Source organism: Sparus aurata, chromosome 9 (assembly GCF_900880675.1).
Source record: "Sparus aurata chromosome 9, fSpaAur1.1, whole genome shotgun sequence".
Lineage (NCBI taxonomy): Eukaryota > Metazoa > Chordata > Actinopteri > Spariformes > Sparidae > Sparus > Sparus aurata.
In genome coordinates this window covers 17,025,004-17,049,699 of record NC_044195.1, presented here as the reverse complement: position 1 = coordinate 17,049,699, position 24,696 = coordinate 17,025,004, and the positions used below count along the sequence as shown (strand labels likewise).

The window sequence follows — 24,696 nt, the reverse complement described above, 5'->3', positions numbered from 1 at the left end:
AGGTGAAGAACACTGTGTACCAGTTGCACAATGTACAGAACAGCATGATTAATGTGTAGCAGCACCCATTGTACTTCTGATGTGTGAAACTGTGGTGCAGGAGTCGAGTTGTGTAACTTGAGAACTTGTGATGCTGACAAAACGTATTTCAGGCAACATGTATGAGTATGCATTTGGCATGTTTTTTTGTTTGTTTTTGTGTTGTGCAAGCATGTGCAATTCTGCTGTTATTCAATACTATGCACAATGGTCTGGAGCAAAGTTAACTGGAAGTAGACTGAAACCTGGACTGAGACGGCTTGATGAAAACCGTCTGAGGAATGTGCTTAGCTATCACTGCTCCAGTATAGGCCTGGCAACGTACAGCATGTATCCTTTGCAAACGCCTGCAGCCATGTTTTCGTTTGTGATATCTTCATAAAAGCCGGCAAACTCCCGTTACATCTGATGTGTTCTGCGTTTGTTCAGTGTTTGCAGTCGTCCAGAAAGCTTGTTGTGAAACAAGCCGACTAAAGCTATGGCATTTAGATTTGGTCTGAGAATGGTTTGATCTCCCCTTAATTAATGTGGATAAGCACTTGGAGATTGTGTGTGTGTGTGTGTGTGTGTGTGTGTGTGTGTGTGTGTGCCTGTGTGCATGAACAGCTCAAAGTGGGCCTGTGGAAGACAAAGAGACAAAGCCTGTTTCTGTTTTTTGAACTGTAACTTCCGACTTCTGCTATTTCTGACATTTTCTCTCTTCCTTTTGCGGCAGGCTGTTTCTGCTTCATGCTGTGCACCGCTACAGAGGAACATGTAGGTGTCACATACAAGACTTAGTACTGTCTGCTCACATCTGAAACATTATGCAAATATGCATTATGAAGAAATGCATGTTAAAGTTCACTCAAAAAAATTTAAAATACTGCCTTCTCTGGAATATAATGAAACTAGATGGTACTCAGCTTCTGGTGCACAAAGCAACACAGAAATTATGACCTGTTTACTCAGGATAATCCACAGACCTTGTTGTGAACAGTTTCATGTAAGGATTGTTTTCTCCCGAACTACACCCATCAACCGTTTCACTGCACAGGAGGAAGTGTGCTTCTGCTCACTGGCGAGAGGCTAGTTTATAAAACAACTAAGATAGCTTGCAGAACAGCTTAGCATGAGCCTCGTTAACGTGAGTAGATGCATGCTGACTTCTGTGCAGCCATATGGTGTAGTTTGGCCAAAAAAGGTCACATCTAGTTCCATTAAATTTGATAGTATCATGACTTTTCTCCTTCCTGTCTTTGTCTTTTTCCTCTGTTGTATTTCTCGTCACCTACACCAATATAATCTAAACAGATAAATAGCACTACAGGTAAGACAAATATATATTTTTGATTTTGGGGTGAACTGTCCCTTTAAATTACATAATTGTGTATGTATATAACACCAAAACATACAATCTGCTCATACCTTACAGCTTACTAATATATTGTATAGAAAACCACAGTTCATTACTAGAGTCTTTGTGTATCCCTGCAGCTAAGGCTACAAAGCTTATTCTAACAAGAAACAGGAAATTAAATCTGCTTGTTTTCATTGCGCTGATGACCACATAAATCTATAATAACAGCACAGACATGTATATTTCTGGAGCCTTTAACCCCTGCAATAGAGCAGGGACATTAAAACTCTTGTGCAATCACACAGTGAAGGTTAAAAGTGATACTGCAGCATGTCTTATCTTGTTAGGCATGCTCACTTTAAGGTGATGTGTAGAATGCTCAAAGAGTACATAGTTGTGTAATTATACCCAGCATGCCCTTCTTGATTTAGAAAGAATAAAGGGAAGTTTTAAACTCTGACCCTTGGGGTCTTACCACTTTAAAAAAAAAGGTTAAATGGCAAATTGAACCCCCTGCAGACATCAAAGAAAGATGCAAACAGTATAAAACTGTATCACTGTGAAAGAGGCTTCATAATCACAATAACATGTTCCTTAATTATAGCTTTGGTAATAGCAGCATGGAAAAGTTTGTTTTGTATTACGCCGAGAGAACATACAAGGCCTGTGACGGTTCCCAGAAGTAATTGAACAAATGATGGCTTTACCTATGATCTCCTGGTATGTGTAGCATGAGGAGAACGCAGCAAACATGAAGGTTAAAGCAGGACGTAGCATTAGTGACAAAAAGAAAAAGGATTAGGACCTGAGAAAAAAGAAAAAGTATTAAAAATTATAGGTAGGTTAGGTATAATAAGTGATTCTGGAGAAAGATAGTTGCTGGTTGAGTGTCATTCCCACGTCTTCAAATGCCAAGGCTTTGAGTTGGTCAGTCGTGCCATCACCAACCCAAATCGTCGGTATTCAAAGGAGACCTTTTGTGCTTTTTTGCCTTTCCTTCAGGTCACACAGCTCCTGAAACACCTTTAATTCTGTGACTTTGTGACATCGCACTACGTCACCACGTCACATGTTTGCATAAATTGTGACTGGCAACTAGTTTGGAACATAGGATGGATGGATTTAGCAAAACTGCTCTATTGTTGTTAGCGATGCTGGTTCATTCGTACGTGAGCTGACCAATGAGATCAGACTGGGTATTCAGGATGAAGACTTAAAGAGAGAAGAGCTAAAACAGAGTATTTCAGAAACAGGAAAGAGCTGCAGCACTGGACAGTATGAGAAAACTGATGTGTTTTTTGAGCACTAAAGCATGTAATACCTATTCTAGTAGTAACACAAAATTAAACTATGAACCTGAAAATGAGCATAATATGTATCCTTTAAAATTAATATATAAAGAAGGTTAACAAAACAGGCTGTTTAAAAGGGACATGGATTTCAATCTAGTCATGTGGCAGGTGCGTGCACTGGAGAAGTTCCCTGTTAACTAGCCACACATTTGAAGAAACGGAAGTCAACAAACCTACTGAAACATCTGTAGACATGTTATGCATACAGAATTTGTGATGGTGTATGAGGTCTGGTCAGGATCCACTAAGGAGAATGAATCATCAATCAGACTATTGAAAAGTCAGCATTATTGCATCAGACAAAGGCTGGTCTCCTCCTCTAATACAGGAAGACTGTGGTACAACTCAAGCACAGCAACGGATGTAGTTCAGTTAAGCAATATCATCAGCAGCCCAGCAACAGCAGCAGCAGCAGCAGAGTGGGCATCATGGGAGCTTTGCTGCCACTGTGACAGATTTAATAGGCCACTGTAATGTCTCTGACCAGCCAAGCCTATTAATAAATAACAGCGGGCCACACATCAACCCTCTTGAGATGTCTGGTGCTTCCCCATCAAGCCACCCTCACAGCATGGCACGACTGTGTCTGCTGCCGCTGCTATATTATTAATGTGAGGAGAGCGGGGAGGCGTCCAGCTGAGGCCGAAGCCTGCGTTTAAACCTGTCACACCCGTCACATTAAGGGGTGAAAGTGTCTGTGTGATCTCTGCCTGAATCCCCCAAGGTATGACTCTCTGGTTGCATTGGGTTCAACCTCACTTAGCAGCAGCCTGTCATTGTGTTATGTGTGGCCAGCAGATGTTCCAGGAGGAGCACCTGGACCCTTGAATCCAAATTACAGGAGGTTTCTTTTGGGTCAAGGAAAGGACAAAAGTGCAAAACTGAACCTTGAAGTAACAGAAGTGAGGCTTCTTTGGACACCTAACATGAAAAATATAAATATCAGAATGTTATCTTGTATAAAAGTAGATTTGTAGGAGACTCAAGATGTGTTTGATTGTGAATGACAGATACTCCATTTAGAGTAAAAAAGATTTCTCAAGGTCACATCTATAATTGCACGAGGAATTCATAGCTCCCCGGGCTCTGTTGCACAGATCTTCCGAAAAGTATTTCACAATTGATCGAGTAACTGTAATGGAACAGAAAATGTCTTCTTTTGGCGATAGAAACTTTGAAGCAAGAGGGATACTTTTGGTCTAATATATTCAAATAGGAGGGCACCAATAATAGCCTTTTTAAACTCGACTGTTAGATAAACATCTGTAAGATGAGATAGCAGTATTCGAATGTTTCTGATGAGCAGTGGCCCATTTTCACTGCAGTCAGTGTTCTCTGCAGAGCATTCATTGCTCATTTCGTCTCCCACTCAGGGCAGGATGTGGTTGTGTACACACATCACTTTCAAAATAACTTCTCAACAGCCATGTCTCTCCTTTTATAGTAAAAGCCTTGCTCAGTGTGCCAAGGGCCTCGATGAGGGCCTCTGAGTGAATGACTATGTGTGCCCGCGTTGGGGCCACTGACTTCTTTGAAGAGTGGCATGCATCTTGCAGCTGGGTGGAGGGGGTGGGGGTAAAATGGGGTTACTGGAGTCTGCTAATCCAAGTATCAGCTGCATTATCAGATTATAACTTTATCGACTTGTGTCTGCAAGCCTGGAGCCGATTAAAATGAGAGGAGAGTATTGGCCTGAGTGCATGCCAGGAAGTGGGGAGGCATACTTCCTGAAGCAGCCTAAACAAAGTGCTGCACTACTTGCAGCCAGTTTAAAAACGTAACGGAGAAAGAAACTAAAGGTCAATACATGAAAAAATGTGACTTGATTCTAAATTTAAAACAAACTGTAAATAAAACATGAAGAATCAAACACTTTACCGTTCAGAACCCTGCTGCAAAAACCAGTTGCTGTTTTTTTTTCAGCAGGGAACTGCATCTTAATAGCTATGGGAAACAGCAGAGTAAAACACTCATGCATCAATAACCACCTTTATAATGTGTCTGAAACTGTAGTCTCACTCAGAACACAAAGAAGTCTGTGCTGACAGACACGAACGTCTGCTGAGAGAAAAAAAAGACGAAGCACACTAGAAAATTCAACTCACAAACAGTTTTCTGGTTTTCAGGTTTCTGTTCAGGTCGTTGTAGCCAACAAACCACAAGCCGAACCTGCAGTGTTCAAATACATCTGCATTCCAGGTGACAAAGCACAGCTAAGCATGTAGCAGCAACATATGGCCCTTTTGTCTACCTCCAGGCTCTTTACATGTCTTGGCAAGAGCTAATCTATGTTGCCCTCTCCTGGAAGAAAAGAGAACCGAAGATAAGTAAAGAGTCAGAAACTTACCTTTGTTGTCCCTAAAGTGATAGTTGGGTTTGAATGAGGTACTTACCATGAGTCAGTGTATTACCTGCAGTAGATGACTGTCAGCTCTCGCCCTGTGTGGAGAAGCAGCACATAGCACAGAGAAGAGAGCATTGCACTGATCAACAGCCCCGACAGCAAGATGTATTGTAGCCAACTAAAAGAAGGCACACCTAAAATAAATATATATATGTTTAAGTGTACACTATATTTTCAGACAGTCTTTTTCTTTGGCACTACATTCCCTCAGTGCAGCTGTGCCTGACCCGCACTGTATTACTAGGATGTCTGATGACAGTGTAAAGCACCAAAAATGTTCAAACTATAGTGTACACCTAAAAGGATTTATATTCTTTATACGTGGGCCTTTTTTAAGGTGGCTAAAATACGTCTTGCTGTCTGTGCTAAGTGTTGCTTCTCCACACAGGGGGAAAGCAGACAGTCATCTACTACAAGTGACGAGGGATAAGCACCCCATACAACCCTACATCAAAAGATCTGAACTATCACTTTAAGACATGATTTATTTACACTAGGCGCAAATCAGACGCTAAATCATAACTACAGAAACATAACACAGTAAACATACTTGTAGTGTTGTAAGTTAACTATTTTTCCCAGCCGCCACAGCATCAGCTGGCAGTGTTGTCACCTTGTGAGTCTGTGTGTGTGTGTGTGTGTGTGTGTGTGTGTGTGCATGTGTGAGTGTGTGTGTGTGTGTGTGTGTCTGCGTCATCATGGCATAGTCTTGGAGACACAAATTACAGCAGAAGCAGTTTTGAGTATTTTGTATTTGACATGACTGTCTCTCTGTCCATGGACAGAATTTTGACAGAGCAATAGCATCACAACTGTGCAAGACACAGTCATTAAACTTCATATGTGTGTAGTTGAGATCAAAATTATTGGTGAGTTTGAAGATGGGCGTGGTCCACCTGATGAGCACTGAGTAATCTGAATAAACTCAATAAAGATTTTAAGTAAAGTGGCTGCTTAGAAAACTCCAGGTCATGAACACATCTCCACCCCCTTGTGATTTTGTGGGACATTAATGTGTCATACAGTTGGTGTTAAGATCAAAGTTACTGGTGCAATGTGACAATATGTTAAAAATTAGATTAATTGTTGATGAACTAAGTACTAAATATTAATTTCAACCTGCTTGAGATAATTTCATGTTGTTTTAATGTTTTATGTTTGTTTATTTTTTGTCAGAAACTATTATCATAAGTAATAATTTTTGTCTAGGACTTTACAAGTAAGGAAACATTCTTCTGAATTCCAATTCCCAAATTGTGTGGGTCACTGCTGGTCTCAAATGCCAGGGCTTCCTCCTGGACAGAAGATGGTGCTGTTGCAGTGAGAATAATGGCTCCAGCAGGTTCACCCGACACCGACAGCAGCACAGAGCCCACACAGCCTGACATAGCAGCACCAAGGAAACAGCTCTGATAGTACGCATGGCCCACATGCTTGAGATGTCACTCATATAGACTCAGGTTGCAGACTAGAAATGGGACACACGGGAAAAGTGTGTGCGTATATTCGTGTGTTATTATATAGCATAAGAACTCCCAAGATAGCATCAAATGTAGTACGTTAAAAAAGTAATACATGATGAAAGAACATAGTTGCTGTGCATAATATCATGTACAATGCTTTATGGAAACAATTAATTTATTGTTTAAAGCAGTATCACAGATTGGAGCCTGACACTGTACAGAAACCAACACAACAGGTCATTGTTTTGGGGGAATGCAATTCTCATTTCATTGCCTAGATTATCATTCTGTCACGTTTCATAAATTTCACTGTGAACCAGAATAAACCACCATCTGACATGGACGAATTCAGAGTATTAAAGAACGTTGCTTCAGGGTCCTGCTATTGTGCATGCTGGCCCACTGTCATGTCTCACTGGGACGCTTAAATACAGCAGAGCCTAAATTAATGTTATAAGTAACACCTGTGTTTCTCCTGCTATGACAAGTTAAGATGGCTGCAGTGGAAAAGGCCTGTAAAAGTCAGCTAGTTCTAAAGGTTCTCCTCTCAAAGCACTGAAGTGTTATTCATATTCAGTTTTTAAAGTAGACAATTATCCGACCAGGCTTATCCACCACACTTACAGTTAAAGAAAACATTGTTTTGGTTTCCGATGTCACATGTTCAAAACACCTTTCAATTAGTCCCAAACACCTCTCAATTATACTGTATTTAACTACAACATAACAACCAGGTGGTCCTTGTGGACAAACCACTTGGAACGAGTAAAACTACTTGGATTGTGGTCATGACAACTAAACTATTCAGTTAAGCTCCTAACAGACTTCATACTCTCTTGCTAATTGCCGTTTTCCACAACGTCCACTGCTATGCAGCAGTGCTACGACCACTGCTTTGTTCCCAGCAACCAAACTTCTATCTTCTTAGCATCCCCCTGGATAAGCACTGAGGAGTTGCTGCATGCGGATTCACCGATATGAGTTCAGGATCATCTTAATTGCTGTTGTGTATGTCCCCGACTCCGCTGAGGAGTGTTTGAGAGCTCAGAATCAGGTCTATGCATAACTGATCTGATGTGGCACAGCAAACCCAGATGTGTATTATTTTTTCAATAAACGGGTGCAACAATTCGGAATGTCCGGACTTGATCTGCTTTGACCTCACACTGTATAAACAAAATGAAATATAACCAACATTTAGCAAGCTTTTGTAAAGTTTGTGCTTCCCGACATGAGTAATGAATGTCTGGCAAAATAATCACAGACTTGTATGGTGACCTCAACTACAGTGTTTAACTGGAGACTTCCTTCTCATCCGAAAGCCGTTTCCATTGCAGTTTGCAAATCATTTTGCAGTCCATAAAACATTTCTTGAGCTTCACGGCAAAACAGTGTTGCGGCATTCTCCTAAATAACTGAAGTAGATGGAAAAATGTTTAAAAGTGTAAAGAAAAAAACAAACATAAAATGGCTCCACACAGCATGTTCAGTGTAATCCATGTATTTTTTGCAGCTACTTCAGTTGTTTAGGAGCCTGCTGCAACACTGTGAAGCTCCAGAAATGCTATGTGGACTACGAAACCTCACCAGACTTTCTAACTGCATAAGCGTCAGTAATGAATTAATTTACATATGTGGGTGAACTTTTCCTTTACGCCTCCTTGAACAATGCAGCAGTGGGCAGACGTGCAATCTAGCAATGTGTAAATTATATTAAGCGAAAGTGCAAAAGGACCTCTGTCACACTGCACAAAACATGAGAGCTCCCACAACATTGCTTGTCTGTTTGCAAGGGTACAGAGGACCAGGACCAGATGTTGAAGCTGACTTTGAAAGCGTGAAAACTCATTAAAAGTTTTTTACGGCTGAACTTGGAGTTAGCATGTGTGAGAGAGCAACGCTTTATGTTCTACCTGTGAGAAAGACATCAAAGAGCACCGGAGCTGCTAATGACAGGCCATAGCATGTCTGAGTTCCACAATTAACTGATATACCTAATTATCCCCCCCTAAGAAAATATAACTTGGGCTCACCATCAAGCAACAAATGCTCGTGAAGCTCATGTTATCTCAGAAATGGCTCAAAATAAGATCAATACACTGCATCTGACATCAACAGTATGATTTTTCCTTTTTCCGGCGAGTGATCTGCAGGAGGACTTCCATGTGGTCTTGTATAGGGTTTCAGTGAAGAGAGGAGCACCCCTAAAACACAATCCCCACCCCCTGTACAAACCCACTCCTACCTCCAAAAGTCGCAACCTATCCCTCACCGTTCACCGTGTGTCACTTAAGTGTCCGGAATTTCAGAGAAGAAGGAGAAGAGGAAGCATGATTGTGGGACGTAGAGTATAAGTGAAAAGAGAGAGGGAGAGAGAGAGAGAGAGAGAGAGAGAGAGAGAGAGAGATTTTTTTTCCCTGAAGGAGACTCTGACTTTGTGCTCTGAAATTACATGAAATCCGGTGTGCTTTGTGAAACTAAGACTTGTTCCTGTCTAAGCACTTTAATGAGCATATAAGCCCCCAGGAGGAATATTCGAAGCTCTCACCAAACCAAAGTCAGCCCCCCCGTGGGAAACAAAGCTCTCCGGCTGCTCGCGGTCACAGACATGCAGCCGCTCACCTTTGTCGGTGCTCTTTTTCTCCTGCTCCACGTCTCTTCTGGGATCACAGAGGCTCACAGGTAAGTAAATGAACTATGCAGCAAAAGAGTGTCTGATGTCGTAATGTTTCTACCCTTAAAGGTGCACTGTGGCGTTTTAGAGAATACATTGTTAATCTGAGGAGAAAGATCTTTCTTGATCTTTACTGATTTTTATGCCAAAACAAACTAAACTAAACAAACTCTCTTTGTTTTCATGACTGATTAAACTGAATAAACAAACTGACCTTAAAGGACAACACAATTTCATACTGTTTTGCTTTGTTAATATGTGGCAGACCCTGCCACCTTTCTTAACAGAAATATTACTGAGTTTGTATTATTAACTCATTCATATTGTAAATATTAAACTCCTGAGTTTAAATTTCCCCTGCCCCTTTAAACCTGCAACAGGTGTAAACTTTACTTAGACATTTGATTAGATAAGAACTTAAAAGACCTTCCAGGATCATGTCAGATTGATTTCTATGAATTATAAAGTTTATATAACTATATAACTGCAAAAAAATATTATTTTCAATTTCGATTCATCTGATGATTATTTTTCTCGGTTGATTGATTAGTTGTTTGGTCAATAAGCTGTCAGGAAATCATGAGCAGTGTTTCCAAAAGCCCTAGATGGCATCTTGAAATATCTTGTTTTGTCCAAAACCCTGAAATATTCAGTTTGCTTTCATAGAGGAGTAACAAAACCAAAGATATTCACATTTAAGAAGATGGAATCAAAGCTTGTTGATGTTTTTTCTTTAAACAAACATCTGAAGCTAATTAGCAGCTGTAGATAGCAATGATAAATACACTTGCACCAGTAAAAAACCCAAAAGTGTCACTTACAGCATTGGCAAATATACAATTTGGCCCACTTCCTGTAGCCAAAAAAAGTATTACTGCCATTTTAACTGTTGGTTCCTCTTCATGCTTCCATTTCGAGAGGAGCCTAATAAGTAACTTGAAACCCCCCCCCCCTTAATTTCCCCGGAATTATGTGCTTTAAATCTTTACTGGTAAAACTGTTGTTTTAAGATGTTATGTGCTGCTGCCCCTGCCAGCACAGGACTGTGAGAGCGATGACAGTGTGTCAGCTAAATGTGGCACAGCAACTGTTAATAAGTGAAGCGCACCTGTCACACTTAGGAGCCCCTCTCCTGTGGGCTATTCTGGTTGATTTCAATCAAGTCTCAGATTCCTCCAGTCCCGCTGGAGCCGAAGCTGCTTATAGGATGCTTCCCCTGCGACGACGAAACATCTGGGATATCAGAGTTTGGCAACGAGCTTAAATGTAGACGTAATGATGCTGAAAGCTAAAAAGCCAGATTGGGATGTGAGATTGTGACGTGGATTTACATATCTGTGAAGTCAACCTTCGCATCTTAATTGAATTTACAGGTTAAAAATACACTCATGCAATATAATCTATATGTGCAGCAGGTTATTTTGAATGCAATGCTGACTCTCCGGGAATAACTTTACAGTAAATTCTCATCCGCTGCCAGAAATTGGTGTCAGGGGAAGATCAAGGTGGAGTAGAAAAAAAGCGGGAGGACATATGGTTGTGCAGAAGGCATCAATGTGCAACGCAGGAAGTGTCTGATTAGTGTGTTTTTCCCCATCTGTAGCCTACATCCTGTCAGCTGGCTGCTGCTCCACAGGGAGCCACACTTTTATCACTGAGCAAGCCTGTGAGGAGACACTTTATTTAGATTGTTTGTTTTTCTTAAGTACCATTGGGACCAAAATTAGAAAAAAAACGAATGGCTGAGAATCTGCAATATGGAGAGCTTAGAGAATGTGTCATTAGTGTTTCATTGTTGATATTGTGATAAAATTAAGCTTAAAGGTCATATTTGCGGTCTGATGTTCCATGTGTTTACCAGGGTGGGCTATAAATTTTGCTAAGACAGTGAAATTACACATCTTACCTTCTCCTCCCCCTCTCTCTTTCTACGAAGGCACTACCGACAAGTCCTTACTGGAAACCAAGCAGGTGTGTGTCGCTATGGCAGGAGGCTGGAGTGCTGCTACGGCTGGAAGAAAAACAGTAAAGGACAGTGTGAGGGTGAGATGGATTCAGACACTGGTTTATCACATACATGCAAAATATTCATGTCGATAGGCGACTTTTCTTATTTACACATAAAGCTTTTTGAATGAGTAACATGTATATTTTTAGAGACAGAATCTAAATTTACTGCCACAATGCACAATATCCCAACCACTGTTATTCTTTTTTCGTGAAAGGTATTTTGCTAACCCAGGGAATGTGGAGAAAATAACAGTCTAGATTGAAAAACCTTCTCTGTGTAAAAGAAACTTGGGGTTTGACTATAATCCACTCGCAAACCACTGATATTTCTGGTGGTATTTTCTCCATCTTAAATGTTTTACCAGCTCAGTGTGACCACGACTGCAAGCACGGAGAGTGTGTTGGCCCCAACAAATGCAAGTGTTTCCCAGGATACACCGGAAAGACGTGCAGTCAAGGTGGGTATTTGGGGGCCGGGGGAAGAGGGTCTGGAAAACGTGGGTCGAACTGGGTACAGGATAATTGCATTTGCAGCTGATAACTTGCATTACAAGCTAATTCGTGACATGTTTTACTCCAAGCAGATCTTTATCTCTGGTGTTTAAATATAAGCATTCAGAATGTGTTTGAATAACAAGGTTGACTCTTGGTTCTAGATCTGAATGAGTGCGGCCTGAAGCCTCGTCCCTGTGAGCACCGCTGCATGAACAGCTATGGAAGCTACAAGTGTTACTGTCTCAATGGCTACACCTTAATGCCTGATGGATCTTGCACCAGTGAGTCATATCATTTATGCATACCTCACGTGGAAACACAAAGAAAATCAACTTATATGCACTTATATGTACTTATTTGCATTTATATGTTAAACATGTGTTTTTTTGTGTTATTGAATGAAGATTCCAGGACATGCTCTCTTGCTCACTGTCAGTATGGCTGCGAGGAAGTTCAGGGGGAGATTCGCTGCCTCTGCCCATCGGCGGGGCTGCAACTTGCGCAGGATGAGAGGACGTGTGTAGGTAAGCGACCACACTTGTGCAATTACGTTATGTTTTTTAAGCATAGAGAGTCATGCTAGGAAACAAATGTCAGGTATGATTCACGATTAGAGACAGGCCAAAGCAAGAGTGAAAAATCAGACGGAGCAATAACCTTTCTCTAAACAAGGAGCACAGAGTGGGAAAAACGATTGTCTTTGGCTAGTTTCCGTCTGGACTGGGAGTTCTTGCACAGTGGAACAATTCTGCAATCATTGTATTATGTGGCTTCTGCATGCTTGGTTTGTAAATCAGATGGATGCAATTAAGTTATATTTCTTCCAAAAGTGCCTGAGCTCTGACAGAGCCAGTCCGACACACTGGTCACTGACGGGCGAAGGAATGTAAAGGAAAAAGAAGAAGAAGAAGTATTATAGTTCTGGAGCATTACAATTCAGGATTACCATGGCATCCAACACACTCAACAATAGACGCACAGCAGGAGAACACTGCATGACAGGATGTACTGTACTGTAACAGACAAAGAATGAGCCATCAGAAGACAGAAGCATATCTACTGTATCTATCATGAAAGCATCAACTACTGCAGTACAAATTATATGAGTAGCAGTCTTTCCGTCTACAGTAGATACAAAAGACCCCTGAATAGCTGAAGGCCCAGTATTTAAGTTGCTGAACAGAAATACAGTAGATACATGTCAAAACAAGCATGCCGATTAATGGAAGTGAAATAACGTAATTATATGTCTGAATGAAAATACAAGGTAACTGACTGACTATATAATTATCTCTATAGGCTGATAACTATCAGTATTTGGCACTATATCACATTCAAAAGGATTACTAAAGGTGATATCACTAGTATAAGCTTAAAAATCTCCTTATACACATGTTGTCTTGTGCTAAGTAGTCATAGCAACCACAACAATACCAATAGCTAAGTTACCACGCTCAGTGGAAACACAGTTTCCTGCCAGTTCAGACCAGGAAATGCAAATTAGCAGCGATGGCTAATGGGAAGCTAGTGAGGATCATGATTACTAGGATGGTGTAAGGCGCTCACTAAGCCATAGAAGGTGAAGCTCCCTGAACTGCCAGATGGAAAAGAGCTGCTGATGAGTCCATGTGAGTGAATCAAGAAAACAGCCAGGAAATGATAAATGAAATGATTTTTTATCAAAAGATAAAAAAGAAAAAAAAAACCTAGTGGACTGATTTCCTCAATATTGCCTAATGTGATGTGAGTTTTTTATAGACATGCTGCAAGAAATTTTCAAATAGCTATGAAACAGTGCCAATTTAATACTGCTGCCGCTATATGACCTATATAAGCAAAAACGAGCATTAGTGAGAAGCCTTGCTATTTCTATATGGTTATTATAATTAATGCTTGCAACTGGGTTGGATTCATATATAGGATGGATTAGTCATAAAATGAAAACTATTTTTCATGGCTGAGTGCTGAGGATGAGTCAGTCAGCCTGAGAGAAGAAGCTCCTCTGTAGTCGGGTGGTACATTGCGACACTAAAACCTTTTTTTTCATATTACAGTTATTAATTAAACATAGCCACAACTAGATGCATGACCTCTTCACTAAGCATCCTGCAAACAGCTGAGTTTAAAAAAGAAATGTAGTATTAAAATCACATTACATCTTTTTTGTGCTCACTTTCATAACAAATACACGTGCCAGTGAGATCAACATCGTTAGATACGATGTAGTTGAAACACTACTTTTGTCCATGGGGGATGCCACAATTAACAAAAAATGGTGTTCCTTGTATCTGCTTTAACAGTTCTCATGGGGTTGCATATTTTTGTTCTTTTAAGGGGTACTGCCTCAGCAGCAAGGTGTTGTACTTGGTACAAATAAGCTTGCGTTTTTTCAAATTCCCTCATCCAAATTTCATGAATATTAAATCACAGGCCCTTAAATTCTTCCTGTTTCCTTTCCCTTCAGACATTGATGAATGTGTAACTGGGAAGAACCTCTGCCCGTACAACAGACAATGTGTGAACACCTTTGGCAGCTACTACTGCAAGTGCCAGGAGGGCTACGATCTGAAATATGTCGACGGCAAATATGACTGTGTAGGTAAGGTATACGCATTTATTACGGGGAAAAACATTTGTGGCTCAGTTCTGTTCCTCAAGGTACAAATAGGCTTCTTCCAATTCCAGACCATGATGAGTGTGCAGCTGGCACCAACAAGTGCAGCCACCACGCTGACTGTCTGAACACTCGAGGATCCTACAAGTGCAAGTGCAAGTCTGGCTTCAGAGGCAATGGCTTTGAATGCTCTGGTGAGATCCAAGAACTGCCACACAGAATTATGAATTCACAGGTTAGGGATGCCTTTTGATATGTAATAAAACATCTCAAAAGAGATGTTTTAAATCCTCATGTCTCAGGCCATTCCCAGACAAGAGCAGTCAGTCAGATAGGTCAAGAGAAGTTTTACGGCCACATATTTCATTCTGACTTTTTAAACTTCAGCAAACAACAGTCCTGCCAAGGCTGGTTTCCTGCTTTAAGACTCCACTAATCTTTACAGATGTTAGCGAGAGACAGCCACAGATAGAAAACACACCTGTGAAAATATGACATTGTACGGTAGCCAGCCATCTGAGAAATAAGGAGAAAGGCAGGTTGTGTTGTACTCTTTGAACTGGGCCCAGATAGCAACAGGTGAAGTTCCATGTAGCCAGATGACATAAAGGGAATAGGCCAGAGGTTTAAATGAAGATGCCTTTATTTTTCTGTAGTCAAGCCGTTTTATCAGAGGTCGTGGGATGGAGACAAAGGCAGTGCAGATGATTTCCTCAATGGTGAGATTGTGTGAAATCCAAGACCCTGCATCCGCTGTGCACTCCCTGCAATGCAACCCCATTCATCCCCTCCTCTTGCATACTTTTACGAAACAAACTCTTTGCCTTGCTCGTGACTGGAAATGTTGTACGTTCACACAGCTTGATGTGACACCTGGAATCCTCAGCATGACCCTTTGCATTAGGGGTGGGCAATCTGACACTTTTAGACCATGATCGATCGTGAAGCAGGCGGTATTTAATGTCCTCTTACGCCTGTTACCAAACTTCACACACCCTTACTGAGAAGCAGATCCATGCAACGTGAACAAACCAAGAATGATGTAGATGTAGAGAAAAGAAAATTGAGAAAAAAAGGTAGCAGTTCAGATGATGGATTGGGTTATTACTTTGTGGCCAGATTGCCCACCCCTGCTTTATAAACTGAATGTATGTGATAAAAATGTCTCAGTCAATGTTTGTGCAATAAATGTTGCTGACGTCCGTCATCTGCATGGAGTAGAACGACAACAACAGCTGCAAAGTACATGAGAACAAGCAACAAACGCATCTGAAACCTGGTGAAATACTGTATCTGCCACTCATGATTGCGCTTCCACATGTCTAATCTGGTTCCTCTTCCTGCCCGCAGCCATCCCAGACTCCCCAGTGAGGCCCGTGATTCTGGGAGGCAAGCTGGACAATGAGGATATCAAAAATGTTATTCCCGAACCGGTCGCGACGCCGCCCCCTAGGCTCCACCAGCAGCCTTTTGACTATGATGGAGAGGTCTACATTGGCACCCAGACTGAGCGGAGACCGGAGGAGGAATTTCCAGAGGAAGAAGAGGAGGAGGAGGAGGAGGAAGAGGGAGACAACGGGCTCAATCCAAGGGGAGATGTTTTCAGTAAGTGCCCCCTTTTTTTTTTTTTTGGCTCCCTCGCAGTATTTCTGTCGCTGTCGTTCTGGGTGGTCCACAATGTATTAACCATGCACAGACTAAACAAACTGAGTATGTAACTACAGCGATTTTGCTTGTGTGTCTACACAGCATCTGAATACAATTATCGATTTCTACGGTAGGCAGCTGAACTAAGTAGGAATTAGCAGGTCACGTCTTAGACCAGAGAGAAAAGAAGCTTGTTGCTTCATGTCCCCTCTCGACCTCAGGCTCCTCCAAGTCCTCTGTAACTCTTCTTGGAAGGTTCTCGTTGGACTTAGATACGACTCTGGTGAACACTATGCTGAGACACATTGAATCTGATTAGTCAGATATGTCCTAGTCATGCTAATCAGTAGGGCTGCAACACATGATTATCTTCTTTGTCAATTAATCAGTTGATTATTTTTTTGATTGATAATTTGTAATTGACAAGTTGTTTGGTTTCTAAAAAAAGTGGCAATAAGTGTTTCCAAAAGCCAAAGATGACGTCCTCAATCCTCAACCATATTAAATTTACCGTCACAGAAGAAGCCACACCCAAAGCTGGATTTAGAAAAATTATTACCCTTTTCCTTAAAAAAAAATAAATAAAATAAATACTTAAACCAGTTAATTGATTAGCAAAATAGGTGATTAATTTAATTGATCAATTGTGACAGCTCCACTGACATTTCCACCCACATAGAACCCCAAGTGCTATTATTGTCACACTCTCTTGTCCTTTTGTTATTGAAATATATGGTTAAGATCAACTCTAAGATGGTATTTTTAAAAACTCTTTAGTGATATTAACCCACTGGCTCAAACACAGAGAATGTACGAAGATCAGTTACATTTCCATCTATTTATCATGAGACATGATGTCATCCATGCCTGAGTTATGTGTGTACATTTTGTCAACAAATTCAGAAAATGTCATCAGATAAACAGTGAAGAGTGGGCAGTGTGGTCATGCAGTGGTATGCACTTCACTGAGAAACCCCATAAATGAGTAAATGAGACGTTTCACCGCTAATCTTGCCTTTATGGAAACATCTGACTCAGTGTAAGAACTCCAATAGCAAGAGGAGACAGGCCCCGAGACATCCATCACCTCCAGGGAGGAATGTTACTCTGTTGGCATGTGAGAGCCCAAGGATACAACCCATCCTGGGCCTATTTCCCATCTCCTGGGAGGAGGGTGAGAAGCCTCCAAGCCTTTTATTATGTTTTCCCCAAAACAGCTGTTGTGCAAACAGACTTGACTCCAAGTAGGAAGGTCTGTCATCAGCACTCTCGACCTTTCTAACACCAGCCCACTCTGGCGGAGCAGGTTCAATAACCCCAGCTGCTGCAAGAGCTTTAAAATACTTCGGGGGGTTGTATCTTGTAGATCCATCTGAAGACAAGAGTGACAGCAGGGCAGGTCTGCACCTGTTAGTTAAAAGGCCCTTTCTGGCTTTTGTTTCATTCTGGAAAATCTTTCGGGTGCATAATTTTTAGGATCCCATAGTTTCACAGGAAATGATAGGAAAAATGTTCTTTGTTATATTCATGAGGCAACATTTAAGTTGAAGATTTTATAAGATGTTGTAAGAGTGTTATTGTGACACACTTGTGTCGGCTTTGACTCTTCTGCTATTTTCTTTTTTTAGCCGAAATATTACACACTCAGTTGCCAGGTTATTACGTACACCTTGCAAATACTATTGCAATCAAATGCAACATTCCTGCAATAAATCCTTCTTTGAGACTGAACATTATAACTTTCATAAAGGCAGGATTTACTGCAGGACTGTTGTATTAGACTGCAATAGTTAAAGCTATGTGAACCTAACAAACCGGCAAATGGTTGTATACCAAAGAAGACCTATAACACTTTTTTGTTTTTCCCTTTCCCTTAGTGCTTCATATGTTCTTGTGCATGTTAAAAATCTCAAAATGAAGCTCCTCTCTCCAACAGAAAAAACTGCTCCTGAAACACCTCATCTAATACCGCTTTTAACCCTGTGACTTTGTGACATCACATAACATCTCAGAGTCACACATTTTGCACAATTAATGACTCATGGCTAGTTTGGCATGTAAGATTTGATTTAGCACAGCTGCTCTGTTGTTGTTAGCGGTTTAGGGTCATCATGTGTGAGCCAACCAATCAGCAGACACCAGGTATACAGGGGGGTCCTGAAAGAGACAGGAGCTAAAACAGAGCATTTCTGACAGAGAGGGAATACAGAGCTGCAGCACTGGACAGTATGAGAAAACTGATGTGTTTTTTGTTCACATTCTTGTAGTGACCCAAAATAAAATTGTGAACCTGAAAATAGGCATAATATGTCATAAAGACATAAAAGTTGAATATTCCTCAATTCACACTGTTTTTTTTTCCCCTTTCATCTCTAAACACAGTATCAGAGGACTTTGAGTCAGTGTTTGGCCCGTCCACAGAAGTCAAAGAAATCCAAATAAAACCAGTTCAGGAAGGTAATCATATGTCTGTTAATGTGCCATTGTTTTATAATCACTGTCTATGTGACTAATTTCCTAAATTGCTCCAATTGTTTTTCCCTCTAGAGTTCATCATGGATTGCAACTTTGATCAGGGTGCATGTGAGTGGGTCCAAGACAGGGCTGATGACATGGACTGGAGCGTAGCCTACCACGATGACGGTAACAGAATTATGAATCCTTTTTGTTGTTCTTACAAGTTATTTTGTTTCCTGCATTCACATATAAGTGTTAAAAACCCCTTCAGGTGCTGAGTACTACATGACCATGAGTGGGCTCATTGGGGATCAGGACAACGTAGCCAAGCTGAAGTTGCTCCTCAGTGACCGGGCTCAGCAGGGCAGCTTCTGCCTGACCTTTGACTACCGCGTGGTGGGTCGTGACGTGGGAACTCTGAGGGTGCTGCTGGATAACAACGCTTACCCAGTATGGGAGCAGAGCCGGAGCAGGGACCAGGGCTGGCAGACGGAGCTCCTCACTGTGGCTTGGAAGGAGGAGGCCCCTGGATCTGTAAGTCATTTCATCTTTTTATAACACATATTTCTTACAGTATGTTTGAAATACAACTCATCTTGTTCACTCACTGCTGTAAACTACAACTTGAAGGTGAAATTGTACCACTGAATGTCTTTCAGATTGTCTTTGAAGCTCAGCGTGGGAAAGGTGTTGGAGGAGAGATTGGGCTGGACAATGTTGTGCTGACCTCAGGGCCCTGTCAAGAGGATGTTGGCCCCGTCTTTTAAGACTCTCCGCCGCAGATTTAGCCTTTGAAAATCTGCTCTAACTGACACATGTCAAAGATTCCTGTTTCCTGTCCGTATTATGGTCCCTTCCCTGTGGCAGTGTTTTCTCACGACTTAGCCACAGGACGTCCACATAACCACACAGACACACAGCCTCAAGGGAAGATTATGTACAATCAGTGCATGCATGTTTACTTCATCACCATGCTGCTACATCCTCTATTGGGATTTTTAGACTCAGATCTCAGGAATATGTGGGAATGCTAACTTTGTCTGTTAGTTAGGTTAAACAGTATTGTGCTTAGTCCATTTTTGTGTATGTGATCGTGCAGTGCAGAAGTTACCTGAAAATAATCTATGATGTGTAATGTGAATTCTTAGGTGAATTATATCTGAAATTCAACATTAGATAGATAACTTTTTTTTGAAGGCTGGTTAGTATAGAGTGCATATCTGCTGTAAATTTTGCTTTCATATCATCCTGTACTATTTCATTAAATCTGTTTGTTTTTTTTCTAACTCTGTCTAACGTTCTTGCACACATGAGTGCGCTATCTTGATCATGTCATCCACTGTGGGTTTCTGCAGATATCTATCATCACCTGCACTATTCTTATAGAGGTGAGTGCGGTGGTATCATGGGCTAGTGTTACAGCTCGGGCAAAATCCAAGATGTAATGACAAAGTAAAGGGGTAATTTTAGGAAATTCAATCTGCTGACTGAAGAAAATAACACCACAAACGAGCCAGACATGTGCCAGGGCTGGTATTATATGACCGGAAATATTTGTGGTAGTTAATAATACCTGACTTGAATGAGAAAAGTATGCTGTCTCGATAATATACAGTGGGATTCAAAAGTCAGAGACCACAAGCCAAATACTTATATTTTGCATTTGTTATGAATGTAATAGTTTTTTTTTTTCATTATAAATGATTCAATCAGTTTAACAACTTGTGTCCACACATGTCCACACATTTCAGAATATCTTACTATTTGCTATGCCCCCCTTTTGCTTTTATGACTTTTTGTAATGAATTCATTTTAAGGATTCCATAAGTTTGTGTAAAGCCTGATAGCTATACGTGCCAACCATCCCAATTTTCCTATTTGTCATTGCCCTCTCCTGGGTTCCTCCCCGACGCATATTTCTCCTGTTTTCCCTCTCAATTCATGAGAATGTTTCACACTTTTCCCCGTTTTAGATATCTTAAACTGCCATGGCACTGCACGTTTATGCTAGAGAGTGGATTCATCTGTGGTGTTTTCTGAGAATGAAAAGCAGCATTCAAAAGTAGTAGAATTAAAAATATCATACACAAAATGCTGTTGCATTTTCAACAGAATGCAGGAAACAATCCTTAAATCTCAAATTCTTCAGGGGGCAGACTCCACTTTGGTTTTGAAAGCCTACCTATTTTGTATATTGATGACTCATGTTATCCCAGCATGATTTGATAGTGTTCCACAACGTTTCTTGTGCTGCCACCGAATACTTGGCTTTCTTAGTCCTCCAGTCAAGATTCAATGTTCAATGGAGTTGAACAAATGGAGTCCATGATAGTCAAGACTCCTCGGTCTTCAAGTTTTTGCAAAGCCTTGAGGTGTGTTTGGGGGTCATCTTCTTCACAAAGATACAAACCAGAGGGTGTCACGTGTCTGAACAATGGAAGTGGTGCTTATCCCTGGTCAGGGTGGAGTCGATTCTGTTCAGGTATCCCAACTCCAGAGCAGGCAAAACACCCCCAGACTTTAATATTCCACCACCAAGTTTCCCTAAGGGTTTCAAGAACTCTGGTATCCTTCTCTCTCTCTGCAAAGATGAATGCTGGTATATCCTAGCCCACCTCAAGTATCTGGCCTAGTTTCCCCTCTTGGGATGTGGTTTAAAAAATGCTGCCCATCCTCTGAGATCACTACAACACTGTCTTCTTTTGGCAGCACTGTAGTTAATTGGAGTCATGCGCTCTTTATTCAGCAAATTCTTTATCTGTGATGATGTTGCTTTTCTATCTCTTGGGAAACTAAGCTTCATGTACTGATATGTTCTGGTGGCGCGGTCACTTTGGGTCTGCCTGATCGTGGATAAAACCCATCCAGTTTCCGTAAAGCGTTGTTGTGAGTTACGTTACAGATTTGAAACCTTGAGTCTTGCCAAAGCCTCATTTGACTTCTGCAACTTTCACTTACTTTCTGAATCCTCAAGCTTCCTGATTATCCCCAGGTTTATGCTACAATATTATATATTTTCAATGTGGACGTTTGGACACCACTGTAGATATCCATATGTAAAATGTAAAATTCATGTAATACCTTCTGTTGAGACCTCTAGTGATAACAGAACAAGTAGCTAGGTGGAAATGTCACAGTATGAAGGGTATTTTCGGTGAGGTCGACTGGATTTTTGCAGCAGATGAAAGTTAAATGTCGCTCTCTGGTGGCCGTGCGTGAACAATACAAATAATTCAGTTAAGCTAGCGCTAGCTCACACAAGTCGACGAGAACATGTCTCGCTTGGTTTAAAAGTAAATATTGAATTGTACTGGTGCTATAGGAACGATATAATGCGTATTCTGTGAATAATACTGAATAATTTGTAGGGGCCCGAAACGTTACCTCGTCTCTCGTTGGTCCTCTCTGCCTCACAAGATCACATGATCCGAGTCTGCCCATGTTTCGTTAGCCTGTTAGCTAGCTAGCCGCTCAAGCACCACCGAGCCTCTGGAGTGCTCCAGGAAACGGTGCGACCTGACGTTATCTCGAGCCACGCCAGGGCGAGGAGCTGTCAAACATTTGCATTCACATAATTTCGGTTGTTTCGTGTGTGCCTTCTCGTTCGCTCTGCAGCGGTCTGGCCTCAACCGTGAAGGTACGTGACTCGCAATATTGCCTGCAAGTAAACCTGAGCTAGCGAAATTTGGTATATTTCATTAGCCTGACTCCAGCTGTGCTCCCTTGTTTTCCCTGTTTATGTTACCCTAGCTCAGCTACACTTGCTGATGACATAGAATGCACTCTCTGCTAGCATGTTACATCTGTCGTTTTAATACTGTGTACATATATATGCTCATCATAGTGCCAACAAAGGGTTTAATGGTAGCTTGGTTGCCGTTTATGCTTTATTGTAATGGCGCTTCTCAGTAATAACTAACTGCTGCTCTGGGGCCATCTGTTAACCAGGAAACTGAATGTTTGTCACTGTGATACGGCTGGTTAGACGTTACCTACATGGCTGCCCACATCAACAGTAAGCAGATGAGCATGTGACCAAAGATCAGGGTCTACAGCACATGATCTGGAAAAGTGGAGGAGGGCAAAATCAACCAAGGGTGAGACAAAAGCAGAACATCCACCCAATAATTGTTCCTGCAATTGCATTTTAAGTGTTTCTTACTTAGAATATTATATTTTAAACTGATATGATGCTGCTCTTTTGATTTTACTAACTACATTGCACACACAAAGAAAAAAACAGGTTGGATCAGTAAAAAGAAAATGAATATATATTCATACAGTGCATATAGTAAAATGTCTTATGCCAATTGCATCTTCCCATTAGGTACATTATTTCACAGTGGTCGATCACGAGTGAACAGCCATGACAACAAAGACATCCCTGCTGAAAGTCATTCTGTTGGGTGACGGCGGTGTGGGAAAAAGCTCCCTCATGAATCGCTACGTCACCAACAAGTTCGATGCGCACCTTTTCCACACCATCGGCGTGGAGTTCCTCAACAAGGAGCTGGAGGTGGATGGCCACCAGGTGACCCTACAGATCTGGGACACGGCTGGTCAAGAGCGCTTCCGCAGTCTGAGGACTCCTTTCTATCGTGGCTCTGACTGCTGCTTGCTCACCTTCAGCGTAGATGACAGCCAGAGTTTTCTCAATTTAGGCAACTGGAAGAAGGAGTTCATCTACTACGCGGACGTCAAGGAGCCGGAGAAGTTCCCATTCGTCGTCTTGGGCAACAAACTGGATGTGACGGAGCGGCAGGTGTCTGCTGAGGAGGCTCAGGAATGGTGCAAAGAGAACGGCGACTTCCCCTATTATGAGACCAGTGCCAAGGATGCCACCAATGTAGCGGTGGCCTTTGAGGAGGCAGTGCGCAGGGTGTTGGCATCGGAGGAAAGAACGGACCACCTCATCCCCACAGACACAGTCAAGCTCCACAGAAAGCCTCGCTCTGCAGCCACTTGCTGCTCATAACACCCAGGAGTTATCACTAACATTAATTTGCTGTTATGCCTGTTATGTGATGAGGCTGTAGGTGCACTATGCTGAAGTGACATCTTATTTAAACACATGACGCTCTATGATTTGTTATATTGTTGAAGGTTTGATAAATGCTAGTTGGACTTCTGCTTGAAGAAAAAGCGAAGAAACACTAAATCGAACCCCCGTCAAATTCCAAATAAACATTGAAAATCACTGAATGACTCACTCGGTCTGCCACAGTTCAAGATTCAGGCTTTGGTGTAACAGGAAAAACAACTGTATTCATGTTTACCCAAGCCTACCTGCAGGAAACTAAAAATATCTCATGACAGAACAGAGGCAGTAATTATCCCTTTCAAATGGCTGGGACTCTAAAACTGTTTGTAGATGTTTACAACCTTGGGAGTGTGATTGTTATAGGATCTCTGAACCTTACTCCTAAATTAAATGAAGTAGAGAAGAGTGATGACCTGTGTTTATAATCAGAAAAACAACTGCATAATTAAATAACTTATACAGCCCATTTACTTTATTCCTGAGAATTATGAAGTAGCTAAGGCACTACTTTGTGTAACTAACAAATTGAGGCTTGTCGTGATTATTGCACATTTAGTTCTTGTTTGCGCACATTCTGCATAGTGAATAGATAATGGCTATGTGCTGGAAGCACCGAGGGAACAAGATTCCTTCAAGAAGATACAAATTAAAGCAAAGATAACATGCATGGCATATGGTGTATTTAAGTTTCTGGAAACTTTTGTATTTTTTAAACTGTTTTTACCATTTAAAGAAATCACTGAATCATCATTTCCTTTGCGAGAGTGGATGAAATACCGGACGTGATTGACCGAACCTTTTCTCTCATTATTAAGTTTGTTTTAGCTGATGGTTTCTGATGTTAAAATACTGTTTAACTCTTTTTTCTTTTATATACTTTCAGTTGAAAGTCTTTTCAAACAGTGTATTATTTAAACCATTCAATTACCTTAAGTGTATCTTTCAGATTTCATTTTTTATTTTTTTCAAAATTGTACTACTGGTATGCCAAACGATCAATAAACCCCCTGAGAATTGTCGCTTAAGCATGTTTTGTAGTCTGAAAACTTAGTTTATCATTCCAAGGTTTGAACGAAACTGAATATAACACTTCTGCTGTGCTTTTTAACCGCTGCAATTATACTGTATGATGCCTGATCGCAACACAAGATCTTGCATCTT

At 41.2% G+C, this 24,696-nt stretch overlaps 2 protein-coding genes across 5 annotated transcripts; both read left to right on the top strand.

The window, feature by feature from the left end:
* Window positions 1-8,831: 8,831 nt before the first annotated feature.
* egfl6 (EGF-like-domain, multiple 6) lies at window positions 8,832-19,780 on the top strand. Of its 3 annotated transcripts, XM_030427614.1 has the most exons (13): window positions 8,832-9,279; window positions 11,208-11,314; window positions 11,647-11,739; window positions 11,938-12,057; window positions 12,181-12,300; window positions 14,241-14,375; window positions 14,462-14,584; window positions 15,047-15,109; window positions 15,741-15,995; window positions 18,420-18,494; window positions 18,585-18,680; window positions 18,766-19,028; window positions 19,154-19,780. In XM_030427614.1, exons 1-13 carry the CDS (start codon window positions 9,206-9,208, stop codon window positions 19,259-19,261), a joined length of 1,632 nt encoding a protein of 543 aa, XP_030283474.1. In that variant the 5' UTR covers window positions 8,832-9,205; the 3' UTR covers window positions 19,262-19,780. The 3 variants fall into 3 exon arrangements, with proteins under 3 accessions (XP_030283474.1, XP_030283475.1, XP_030283476.1); XM_030427615.1 differs by lacking the exon at window positions 15,047-15,109; XM_030427616.1 differs by lacking the exons at window positions 14,462-14,584; window positions 15,047-15,109 and having other exon boundaries at window positions 8,834-9,279.
* A 1,949-nt stretch (window positions 19,781-21,729) lies between these two features.
* rab9a (RAB9A, member RAS oncogene family) lies at window positions 21,730-24,554 on the top strand. 2 transcript variants are annotated; one of them, XM_030427620.1, is made up of 3 exons: window positions 21,730-22,131; window positions 22,443-22,591; window positions 22,822-24,554. In XM_030427620.1, the coding sequence occupies exon 3, from the start codon at window positions 22,861-22,863 to the stop codon at window positions 23,467-23,469; it is 609 nt and encodes a 202-aa protein (XP_030283480.1). In that variant the 5' UTR covers window positions 21,730-22,131; window positions 22,443-22,591; window positions 22,822-22,860; the 3' UTR covers window positions 23,470-24,554. The 2 variants fall into 2 exon arrangements, with proteins under 2 accessions (XP_030283480.1, XP_030283481.1); XM_030427621.1 differs by having other exon boundaries at window positions 21,924-22,131; window positions 22,480-22,591.
* Window positions 24,555-24,696: the final 142 nt, after the last annotated feature.